The sequence below is a fragment of the Ixodes scapularis genome, unplaced genomic scaffold (assembly GCF_016920785.2).
Source record: "Ixodes scapularis isolate PalLabHiFi unplaced genomic scaffold, ASM1692078v2 PGA_scaffold1__304_contigs__length_218370807, whole genome shotgun sequence".
Lineage (NCBI taxonomy): Eukaryota > Metazoa > Arthropoda > Arachnida > Ixodida > Ixodidae > Ixodes > Ixodes scapularis.
Genome location: NW_024609846.1, coordinates 170,319,409 through 170,332,176, shown reverse-complemented (window position 1 = coordinate 170,332,176; position 12,768 = coordinate 170,319,409). Strand labels below are relative to the sequence as shown.

Genomic DNA, 12,768 nt, shown 5'->3' with positions numbered 1-12,768 from the left:
CGTCGTCGGATTGCGTTCCAAGATCTGAGCGGCCAGCCGACGGTACTTGTCAACGTACGCGCAGTCACAAACGCTGGTGTTGTTTGTGCCAAAATCGAGCAGGGCGTCAGAAACTTCGAGAAGCAAAGCCTTGATCCTAATGTTACTGAACACCCGCACTTCGACAGCCACCCGGTTATTCGATGTGAAATACTGGGACAAGTATTTCACCATCGAATCCCCGGCAACCAAAACTGGAGGCATATCAGAAGCGCGAGTGTGCTAATACACAAAGTTTTCTTGACCAAGAAAAAAAAAAAAAAAAAAAAAATAAATAAACTTCGGATAAACCCGCTTGGGGATTGGGGAAGACCAGGCAAGAACAGCAGTCCCTTTCACGGCAGGAACGCAAGGAGCAATGGCCACCGAGCACGAGACAAAACAATGGGAGACAAGACCGTAGACCGTAGGTTGATTGCTGCGTGGACGGAGAGGAGACGGAAAAAGAACTGCTTCCGTCCACGCAAAAAAGTGACGCGGGCGCCGGAAGTGACGTAGTGCGTGGATGGAGCCTTATCTCCTCCCGACATGGCTACATCCCCGCGCGTGGATGTAGACACTCCCTAATTTAATAGTAATAGTATTTGAAGAGTCATTCGGTGGAGCCAGATGACTTTGATCAGCCACCAGTGGCAGCTTGTCGCAGGCCCTGTTTCCCATGCTTCTCTATGGGAGACACGATTGTTTTTAAAAGCGTTTTTTGCGTGCGCTGCGTCCTGTAAAACGTGCCACTTGCACTATGCGTGTTACTTAGTCACAGCTTCATCGTTAGTCCTATAGTTTCATGCCTCGGAGGTTGCAAAAACGATTTCGTGAACGCGCTGAGCACGTCGCAGCATTCGCCATGCCTTACGTCCCTTCTTACGCCGCGGTTGGGGTCAAAGCACAATCTGGAGGGACCGGCTTCCCTGCATAGCTTTTTCGATTGGTGAGGGTTTGGAAGAAAACGTGGATGACAGGTGCTCGGATATCGCTTGCCTGGAGCATCACGCTTGGACCGGCTGGAATGAGCGGTGTGGCCTTGAGTGCAACATGTCCCTTTCCCCCTGCAGTGCCTGATCTTCCTGGACGACGCCCAGTCTGTGGCTGACGTGCTGCTGCGGCTCCTGGAGGGAAGTGGGGTGAGTTGTGCCCGATCCTCTGAACCTTTGGAATTGGGGTGCGGCTGGCGCCACCTGGCCGGTGCGAGGTGGCGGCTGCTGAGCCGCCGGGTCAGAAATTTGGGAGAAGGTTTTGCGAACAACGACCCTAAAGTAGCCATTTCTTTATGCCTTAAGGGGAAGCACTGCGTCTAGAGCTTCTTGATATAGCTTGTGATCCCATATAAACAAAATCTGTGGAGCTTATATGAATTTACAATCCGACTACAAATATGTACTTGGTTTTCACACACCCTAATTAGTTAACTGATACTAAAAGTTTAATTTGCAAAGTTTATGGGCAGGATTAAGACAAATTCAGATACCAAAATAAAAAGTTAATGTATCTGTAAACTAGGTCTGCAGAATCCAATGAGGCATAAATGAAAGCTCTAGAATGATTTATAAGTTTTAAATGACAATTTAAAATTTTTCAGTTAATTATTTCATAGGAAGTGTAGGAGGTGTCTTTGGGCATTACAGAGGGAGGGGGGGAGGGGGACAGGGACGTACAAAAAACAAAAGATGAATGAGCAGGTAATCATCTTCGACAAACTAGGATCGAAGCACCATATAGACACAATGAAATACGCCCCATTTTGCGACAATGAAATAATTTTTTTTATATTTTGCGACTTTAAAAGCATTTTTGAATAGTTTGCGATGTTCAGAGCATTCTTCACACTCATAAAGTTTAAAGCAAATCGCACAATAAACTAAACTGCAAAACAAGTTGTGCAGCTCCTATGCGTGAATATAATTATAATCTATGGAGTTAAAAAGTCTTCGGTTTGGGATTTAACTTTTTACATCATCCGATCAGTCAAATGAACCCATCGTTTCCAGAGCAGTATTAAAAACATTGTTTGACAAAACAAGACCACAGCAGAAGGTAATCTGTTTCACTGGCAAATTGTTTTTGGAAAAGATATCAACTCTCTAAAGCTGCCGTCTTACACCTGTATCCACACACTTTATGAATATGATCCACACGCGCGGATAGGTAATATATGGGGAAAACGTGTAGGCCTCACGTGGGATGCCAATCTGGGAGTGAAATGCTCCGTGGAAAAACTTCAAACGAAGCCTCACGCTGTGGCATTCCAGCGTACTGTATTTCAGCAATTGCCTCGAGTGCATCGCACCAAGCTCTCTAATTTTCGCAGATTATCCTAAAGCATACCTAGCCGCTAGATTTGGAAGTTTTTCTAATTTATTTTTATCTATACTAGTAGTTTGGGGGCCTTGCACAGTGCATGCATGTTCTATTATAGGTATACAGTCAAGCCCGGTTATATCACACACGGCTATTTTGAATTATTGTTTATATCAAACAGTCCAAGCATCCCCTTGAAAATCGCATGTAATACTATAGGAGCGTTGTCTTTTTGTATTGGTGCCCGCTGTTGGAACGGCAGCCTGTGCCCTTTCCCCAAACACTGCTGATGCTGCGCGACTCCCTAGCCCCAAAATAAAATGAGCAAAAAAAAAAAGTCTTCGGCAAGTCCAGTGTAGTGACGATGGTTGTGCAACCACACTTCAAACGCCTTGTCTTTGTTTACCCTTTTCTTTTGCCGTTATTGCTTTGCCTGTTTTTTCTTCTTTTTTTGCCTTTCTTTTTTTGCTGCCTGAATTTAGTGAGCTTTCTTTTTTGTTGCTTGCTTAACTTTTTTAATATTGTTTTTATGCGTCTTGTTTTTCGGCTTCTCTTTCTTACATGCACGGAGGCAAACACCTCCACGCATGTAAGCGCGGAGGTGTTTGCAGTCTCCCCTAACTATGCTGTACTGTATTTGGTGGCTCGTGGATGCTCTACTTGGTAAGCTCCTGTTTGTCGCGACTTTCGCTGTTAGCAGAGATGCCAAGAAATTTCAACTCAAGCTTAATTCAACATATTTTCGTATATCAAGTTATTGATATATCGAACTATTTTACGATCCCCTTTGAATTCAATATATCCGGGTTCGACTGCATTTTGCCGCGCACGTAGCTGACCAAGTAGGCAGCGCGGCCATGGCCTAGCGATTATCCTGCTTGCTTCCCACGCGAAGATCCAGGGTTTGACTCCTGGGAGCGACGCGTCTTCTATTTATTCTTGCAATTGAGTGTTCTGGTAAATTCGAGAACTCTGTTGCATGTTCGAGGCCAGAATGTTCTACGTGCCGAACCTTCTACGCCGATTGTTCCAGAAGCCCACATGTGTACAAAAGGGGCTTCATGTGGCTAGCCGGAGTCAGTCTTGCCCCGGCGATCGATCCTGCTGTTACGCCGCCTTCAACGCCTGCGACGCTCTGCTGTTATCTTCTGTTTCCTTTTGTTTTGGGCAGAAGTTCGCCCTACTAAACGTTTAGTAAGTTTTTGTCGCCTCAACAATTGTCATTTGTGACAATATCTCTACAACGTCGCGGTCGACGTGAAAGCGCCGGGCGAGGACTGTCGCGCTGCCGACTGCACGTTTTCGAATGTGGCGGGCCCCTCCCTGCGCAGGAGTCCACGCTGATGGCGTACCAGATCGCCTTCGACCTGTACGAGAGCGCCACCCAGCAGTTCCTAGCCAGGGTGCTGCAGGCCCTCAGGGCCCTGGCCCCGTCCACAAACGGGTGAGCGACGGCACATTTCTTTATCTATTTACTTTGTACCGTCAGCCGTTGACGTGCCTAAGTGGGGGTGGGTATGGGATACGGAGAATGCGTGATAATAATACACGTTCAGACATCAGGACAGCAAGTTGGAGTTTTTTTTTTTAACGAATATAAAAATGAGCATTGGCAATTTACAACACTGTCGGGCAAGCTATTCCAGCCATCTATAGATCTTACAAAAAGCGATAATTCGAAAACATTCTAAGAGAACCTGTAAGAATCGGTATGCCCATTGCATTTATTTCTAACTGCATACCAGAGCTTGAAAATAGTGTATATTTATCCTTCTCTCAAATTTTTGGGCATCATTACTAATTAAAACAACATTTTGAGGCAATTTATTTCCATTCACTGACAAACGTCACATTGACGTCAGTCTTGACAGCGTGTGTGGGTGTGCGGGTGCTAGCTTTGGCAGTGTGTTTCTCAGCTGGTTAGCTACAAAGTGCATTGCCTGTCGAGCCCAGCAAAATCGGACATGACGCCGACTTGTTTCGCAAGTAGACCACACCTTGGTACAACGACGGTGTCCGGAACGCGTCTGGGACCGGTATTTTTGTTGCTACTTGGGAACCACTTTTGACGTGTGCACGGTACGGGACACTATAGGTGCCATTGCCAGTCAAAGACACGTTCCGGGCACCACGGTGTAGCCTTTATGCGGAGCGAAAGTTTGTCTGCTTGCACTGGGGTTGTGGTGATGTCAGAACGCCAATTCTTACTGGCTGGTAAAAACAACTAGTGGGTAGACCTCAAGGCATCTAACGTTGAGGTCTACCCACTATCCTTCCGATGAAAAACAATCGGAACTCGGCGTCATTCTGACATCACCGCAACCCCTGCACAAGAAGCAGACGACTTGCTCTCCGAATTGCCAACCGAGGTTGTGGGCGTGAAGGTCCTGGAACATAGGGAACAATTGTGTGGACGAACAGAGCTCCTATTCAAATGTGAAACCAAATACGATATAGCTTCCCCAGTACTGGAAACTCCTCCGAAAACCTATGGGAGCGGCGGCGAACGGCGACAGCCTGCCCCTGGCGAACCAGGGCCAGCTTGCTAGAACGTCTCAGCTGAGACTCGGTCAAAGAAAGCACTGCAAAGGCTGGGGCACGCAAGTGTCTTGAGATGCGGTTTGAGTCCCGCTCCTCTCGTGCTCTGGCTTTGGCAGTGCTTTCTTTTACCCAGCTTCAGCTTAGATGCTGTTTCTAGCGAGCCGGCCCTGGAGTCTTCGCAAGCGGATGAACCAGTGGAAAAGTTTAGGCCCTGCGACGTTCTAGATGTTTCCAAGCCCCATTTCCCTATCCTAAGAGCGAAAGCAATTAATTACATTCAGTGTGCTTCCACGGCGATATCCATCGATCGCCGCAGCAACGACAATCAAATCTTAGCGCGCATAGAAACGGATGTTTATTTATTTGTTAAGTAGGCTGAACTCCGATCAGAGTATTACATACAACTGGTTTGCGTCTGAAAACCGGAAGGAAGGCTTTATCCGTCAGAACTTTGTTCTCAAAATGTACTTTTTAATGCAAGAGGTACAACCTTCATCGGCAATTGTGTCTTTCACACACTTCTTATTCTTCACTAAGACTGACTCTGTTGCCCCGTCTGTCACTTGCCTTCGTGTCCAGTCATTCTTGTCCACCGTACAAGTGTTGGAGCGGTTCGCAAAAGATGCGAGTCGACCGAATATGTCGTGACGGACAAAAATTAAGTCGTAAACAGTACCGACAGCTTCAGAGTTTCATTGGGCCCGTTACTCGGGCACATGACGTGGGCGGGGCATGCATGCGGAGAACACCGTACGGGCAGGTGTGTGGAAGTGCTGAGGGACCGTAGCTCCACTGACGCTTTCTTTGAAATTTGCTGTCGCAGGACGTGATGCTTTGGTAGTTAAATTTTACTCTATCTTTTACTGGTTATAGTAGCGCCAATTCCGCAATCCACGCGTTCCCGCCGTGGGTGATGTCAGCACTGCGACGCAAGCGCAGAGCAAAGGGATTGATGTCGCTGCGCTGTCTGCCCGCCGAGTTTCAGACACAAGGGGAGTGAGGGTGACATTTTTCGCCCTGTAACGCCCACCACAAACTTTTTAATAAACATTTGACATTGAAGCAAGATTATAATGAGACGGAGCGACTACATTGTTCCTCCAAGAACGAAAAGTAGTTAAGCAAAACAGTTTTTTTTCTCGAGTCACTGACGGACAAGAACGGCAGAGGAGCGTCCCTCCTCGGGCATCTGGTGAGGCTCGAGTGTGCACGTGCAGCCAAAGCGCAGTGAAACGCGAGCACGTAAGAGAGACCCTGTCGTTCTCACCTCGTATTGATGCCCCCTTAGCCACCAACTTAACCCCAGGGTTGAAAGGTTACCTTTCTTTAAAAATTCTCGAGCCACTAGAAAAGCACCTTGTAAATGCTCTCTTTCCCACCCAAGGACTCAGTTCGCTTGGAGTGGACTATTGTTGGCTACCCGCCACCCCACTAGCGCTTTCGTTGGGTTCGGCGGGTATTGCGCACGCCGCAAGGCCGAGCGAGTGCCCAAGTTTGCGCCGCGGTACGGTATCCACGGCCTTCCGCACTTAACGCGCGTACACCTCTGTCGCCAGGGCTTCTCAGGACGCAGCCAAGACCACGGAATCTATTTCGGCGGAACCTCCTCAGGAAGAGACAGGACGGTGAGTGGCGGCCCGCCGCAGCTCCGCTCGATGTTTGTTCTAACACAAAGCGTGTCGTGTGCCTGGCTGCTGCATAGTCGGTGATAATGGTAGGGAGGAGCTTCGATCGTCCCGCCTCCGGCGCAAACACCTCTAGCACGCGTGCCCAGCCAGAGTACGGTGGAGGATGCGAGTTGCGCGCCGGAGGCTGGGCGTTTCTGAGACGTGCGCTGCCGTTCTCACTCTGTGGCTGTAGCCACTTCCTGTATCGCTCTCACGGTACACCGTCTGCCAAAAGTTACTGATTCCAACACAACATACTTTCCCTCTGTCCAAATGGCATTTTTGCCTGCAACCTACAACTGCGTTTCCAAACGACGCACGCATGAGCCGCGGCAATGCAGATGTCGTCGGAACCGATGTGGACGCTTGCGGACTCTCTCGCAAAGTCGATTGCGCGACCGTTTGTACCGCAGAGGTGCCCGCATCGTAGACAATGCAGAGCCAGTTTTGCCCTCCGTTCAAGAGTTGCCCTTTCGGTACGAGAGTTGTCCTTTGTGGAAACCTTGAAAGGTTTCCCAAATGGGTGTGTGTGACCCATGGTGCCCTATAACTAGGGTTCTGTTTTCAGTGTTTATTTTTCTTCGCATTCAGATCTGTTTTCTCGGGGTTTATTTTTTTTTCTCCCGGATTCGGTGCTTTACGCTATTAATTCTTGTCCGACAGAAAATTGGGGATTGTCGTGGTTTATGTTGAAGCAAATAGTGCACGGACATATAATTTTCCAACATTCAAGGAAAACATACACTTGGCCCGAATACTTGGAAAACGTCCTTATACCGATAAAAGGCTCGAGGTACACCTAAGCACTTCTTATGAGTTGTGAATGTGAAAGCACACACAGCGCTCTTCGCTTTCTTGATCTTCGCTCCCCTGACCTTGGGCATGGAACGGTGGAGCCACTCCCTCGCGGACACGCAGCGCCATCAAGTGAGCGATTGATCAAACTGACACGCAGCGGCCAATGGGAGCCTCGTCGACGCGCACCAGCCGATGGGACTGAAGCCGAAAATTCATCAGCTTTGCTTTGCTCCTTGGGGATCGGCGAAACTAGGTGCCATGTCTAGGCTTTTCGCATGGTTTCATAGCTGGGGCTGGCTACACTTGGAGGAAGGATTTAAGGTGCCATTTTCGTGCTTCAAACTGATGACGTCGGCTCGCTCCATGAGACAGTTAATGCTTTCACATTAATAAAAGAGGAGAAAATAATGTGCATGGTTCCGACGAAAATAGCAGCTTTGAGGGCAATTCATTAAGGGTTGTGTTCCAAGTGAATTGGAAATAAAGCCGTTCATAAAATCTTCTTCCCTTTAATACGCAGGTATGGATTTTGTTTCGGGAAGGGTCCGCCCATGACAAATGCTCTATGAGGCCGTGGGTGGGGGGTAGGGAACAAAGGGAGAGGAGAGGAGAGAAGAGAAGAGAGAGAGGAGGGAGGCTCGGGCCCCCCCTGGATATGTGCCTGCGATAAATTTGGCATTTATCGGTTTTCCTTGATTTTTATCAAACAGACTCTGGGTTTAATTTTTGGGGTTTATCGATATTTGTCGAAAACGTGGAACCCTAACTATAACTAAGGTACCTGAAAAGCGTCCCGGACCGGCGCGTTCAGCGTGTCCCAAAGAGCAGTCCCTCAATTTCCGCCCGACGACGTCGTAGAAACATCATGCCGTCGCCGGCCGCAATTCTGGCGGCGTCGGGGCAGCGGAGTTCGTGGAGGCTTGAACGACCAGGAGTCGGGGCGCTACGAGGACTGCGACACTCACATTCCTTCATCTTTAAAAGGAAGCTGAAGAGGTTCTTGAACTCGAACAAACACTAATAGTAGTAATGTAGACACCTTAAAAATTTTGTGGGTTAAGATTTTCTTTTGATCTTATTAGTAGGAGCATCTTAATACCCAATTAAAATTTCAACATAGACCCGCCCGTCGCCGCCAGGATGACGACATTGAACAGCGCGACACGCTGACTCCTGGGACGTACAGTAGAACCTCGTTGATACGTTTTCCAGGGACTGCGGAAAAAAAAACGCATCATCCGGGAAAACGTAACAACCGATAACGCTGTTGATGGGGCTACAGATGTGACGGGAAGCAACCCTCACACTGGGATTTACTCCAAAATTACTTTTGGGGGTTCGGAGAATTACCACGTTAGTTACCATATAGCTGGGCATTCTTTTTCGGCCCAGTTGTTTACAACTAGCAGTCAACCTATAGCGTATCTATCCGATTAAAGCGTGACGACGATTGCTACCTCGAGGAGCAACTTTTCATATTTCTCAGTGGAGAAAATAGAACCGCGAATGTCGTGCGAGGCTAATGGAGAAAGGAAACGGTACCCCTATTTTGCTAGAAATCGTTTCCAGCACGATTTCTGACTACTGCACTCATCCGCGTTGAGCAGCGACCAAGTTTTTCTCAGCTCTTGCTCCACTCCCGAAGTCGAAACGGGCGTCACACTGAGCCTGCCGCATTGCCATCAGTTCCATCACAACATCCGACAGGAACAGAATCCGTTAAGATCCAAGAACTAAAACACGCGCTAGAAACTAGCCCGTTAAAATTTTGAAATCTTTGAGCTGGTTGAACTATCCTAAATGGACTCCGATCGTTCCGTCGCTCGCTCATTAGCCGCTATGGATTTGAAGAGATTTGGATTCGACTAGGTAATTTGAAGAATCCAGCAGAGAAGCCGAGAGGCATACGTTGCCAACAAAAGACAATAGAAAAGCCTCGCGCGGCCCAGGAAGCACGGGTTTGGGAGCGCTGAGGGGCAGATTTTGGACGTAACAGACGGGAAACTATTACATGTATCTCTATGGGAGTTAAATGGGACCGGCGCCTGTGAACGTAACAGTCGGGAAAACGTATCAACCGGGAACGTATCAACGAGGTTCTACTGTAACTTGATGCCGCTTTGGGATCACTTTGGATGCGCAAGATGTTAAACACGCCGGGTCGAGACACGTTCGAGTCACCGTAACCTTCCTTGTTTGTCGTTTCAGGTCCGAGGGGGCGGAAGAGAAGTCGGAAACATCGTCGTCTGCCGCGCCAGTCAAGATGGAGACGGCCGACGCAGCCCCCGCAGTACGTAGTCTCTCTTCTGGCGCATGTTCCCGGCGGACGGCGAGGTCAAACGGCGATGCGGACACCCAGTGGTTCGGTAGCGATACTGTGTGCGTCGCTTGTCATACGTTAAGAAAAGTGGGATGAGCTCCTCCCTCGAAGAGCTCGTCCCACTTTTCTGCCAAAAGGGAGCTATTCTCAAAAATGAAACTGTCTGGCACATTGTATTGTTGTTGATGCCACTGAAAATTAGGAAAGTGCAGTTTTTTTTTTTTTAGGACACTTAAGTAATATGCGCGAAAAGTAGGGTTTTGCAAATATTCGATTATTGAAATATTAGTTTCAATTAATATGTTATTTGATATTTTCTTCAATATGAACTGCGATATTCATACATTTTTAAAAATGTTGATTGCTGTGGGTTAGCTCTCTTGAGTGCGCTTCTCCCTAAGCTCTGGTGCACTGCGGAAAAGCAATACCCACGGAGCTGACACCGCAATCTTGTGACTCGCTTCGCCGCAGCGTAGCCGCGTGCCTAGGCAAAAAACACACCTTCAAAGTGGTCTAGTGCACGCGCGTGCCTAGTGTATTAAAAAAATAAAAAAAGGAAATTTTGGGATTGTTGATATTTACATTGCAGTAAAATATTCAAAATTAAACAATTTGCAAGGGCATATGTTTGGTAGCAATGTTCTAACAACCTGTGTTCATTATTTGTGCTTAAATTTTTTTTTTTTTTTTTTATATAACAAGCAGATTTATAAATTCCCTGAATTAGCTATGGCTGGGCTCCTTTATAGGTTTGATTTTATGTAAAATTTGTTGTTTACTTGCCATCCCAATGTAGGTATCGGACTTTTTGAGGCCACAGTTTATAAGTATAGCTAGATCAAATTTAACAAAGCTCATAAGTGGGCATTTAGAAACTTGGGGACAAGCTTTGCAAGTTCAGCTGAATTTTCGTTTAAGCAGGGTGTAACAGTAGGGAAAGGCGTGAACGAAGGTGCGGCAACTATTCGATATTCGATTAAAAATATTCGGCGAAAACCACTATTCACTTTGAATTGGCTTCGAACCCGAAATTCATTATTTGCACATGGCTAACGAAGAGTTGTTTTTTTGTGCGAACGGTGCTCACATGAATTACAATGAATAGCTAGTGCTATTCATTGTGGTTGGTTAGAGTAGCTATGTGCTCCACTGTGCTGCTTTGTAAACAGTAGCAGGTGGAATACGAGTGAGAGCAGTGTGATACAATCCCTGCAAAGTAGCCACAAACATCTTTTTACGTCAAGCACAGACCAAAGACGCCATCGGTACTCCTAATAGGTTAATTGAGACAACTGCGAAATCACTGCTGTATGATTGTTTAATAAATAAATAAATATCTCTAGTGGCCAGGTTCCCTGTAGGTATTGCACTTTAAATAGTCTCCCTAGCACTCCAACAACTGCACTTTTTCCACAGGCTAGCTTTCAAAGAGATTGTATAAAATTTTCCGACATGAAGGCTCAAGATTGTCTGCTCTAAAAGTGGGAATCTCTGCTTGAAAACCCGTCTTCTTCTGCTACAAGAGCTGCTCCAAATCACCACTTGTCAGTTATACCACTCTGGGCTTCACGAATCGCCAAGCACCGGGCCAAAGAACGTTTCACGTTAAAAACGAACGGGATGGCAATCGTAATTGCAGGAAACGGGAATCGTATCATCTGAGAACCGGTCGACGAGGTTCTAGTTCTATTGTGGATTCGTTAAATCGGGAACTTCATAAAATCGAGGTTCAACTGTATCTTTCCTTTTCCCAGAGGAACATTTAGAAATGTGGTATGTTTGAGATTCTGTCTAAAATGTAACTAATAGTGCACACGTGGGACGAACACAAAAGAAGAGCAAACGCAACACTAACCTGCAACTAAAGTATGTATTGCCACGTCTGTAGAATATGTTCGTAAGTGTTCTAGGAGGCTTTTGTGTATACTTTTTTATGTATTCTGCTTGCTGGTATATATATTCCACAGACTTGACAATACATACTTTAGGTGCAAGTTAACTGTGTTTTGTGCTTCCTTCTTGCATGTTTATCCCTTGTGTGGGCTGTACTCACTGTCTTAGACATTCCCAACCAACTAGCTCAAGCTTCAGTTTCAACAGGGGTTCTGCTTTCTCCGGCCCTACGTATAGCCGACGTTTACCCGCACAACCATAGCTACTTTACATTTTACCTGGTGTAGTTGAAAGCGGACGAGTTTGTGGCCCCACGTCCCAGCAGGCAGGGGGGGGGGTTGAAACGGGATCAGAAATGCCGACATTGCTGGTCCCGAGAGCAAAAACGAGAAAAAAAGAAGCAGAAGAGCGGAAAACTAATGTAGGCAATAGGCTGGGCAGGTTTCTTTTGCCGTGACGACTCAAAGTTATGCGATCGCTTGTCAACTTCATTTATTTTTATACAATGCGCGACGCCGACGTTTTTAGAGCGCAGCTCTTAGGGGCCCGTTCCCGGCTTGAGCGGCGTCGCCGTCGCCGTCGGCGTAACCAAGGTCATCCCAAGGTCACTTGACCCCCAAGGTCACGTGACCCCGAGGTCACCCCAAGGTCACGTGACTCCCCAAGGTCACCCCAAGGTCACGTGACCCCTCCTCCAGGGTCACGTGACCCCCAAGGTCACGTGACACCCAAAGTCACGTGGCTCCCCAAGTCACGTGACCCCCGATGACGTCATCAGTGACGTCACTGATGACGTCACAGGCATCCGCATCGTCAGCGTCATCATCAATGATGACGTTATCAGTGACGTCACCGGCATCCGCCTCGTCATCGTCATCATCACTGATGACGTCACCGGCATCCGCATCGTCATTGTCATCATCACTGATGACGTCACCGGCATCCGCATCGTCATCGTTATCATCATCATCCGCATCGTCATCGTCATCATCGCTGATGACGTCATCAGTGACGTCACTGATGACGTCACCGGCATCCGCATCGTCATCGTCATCATCACCATCCACATCGTCATCGTCATCATCGCTGATGACGTCATCAGTGACGTCACTGATGACGTGATGATGACGCTGACGATGCGGATGCCGGTGACGTCATCAGTGACGTCACTGATGACATCACCGGCATCCGCATCGTCAGCGTCATCATCACAGA

At 47.5% G+C, this 12,768-nt stretch overlaps 1 protein-coding gene across 1 annotated transcript in view; it reads left to right on the top strand.

The window, feature by feature from the left end:
* LOC115330545 (26S proteasome non-ATPase regulatory subunit 1) overlaps window positions 1-12,768 on the top strand; it is a 78,054-nt gene that overhangs the window by 23,767 nt on the left and 41,519 nt on the right. The window contains 4 exon segments of the mRNA XM_040218855.2: window positions 1,092-1,160; window positions 3,666-3,778; window positions 6,432-6,500; window positions 9,549-9,630. Coding sequence (XP_040074789.2) covers window positions 1,092-1,160; window positions 3,666-3,778; window positions 6,432-6,500; window positions 9,549-9,630 — 333 coding nt within the window.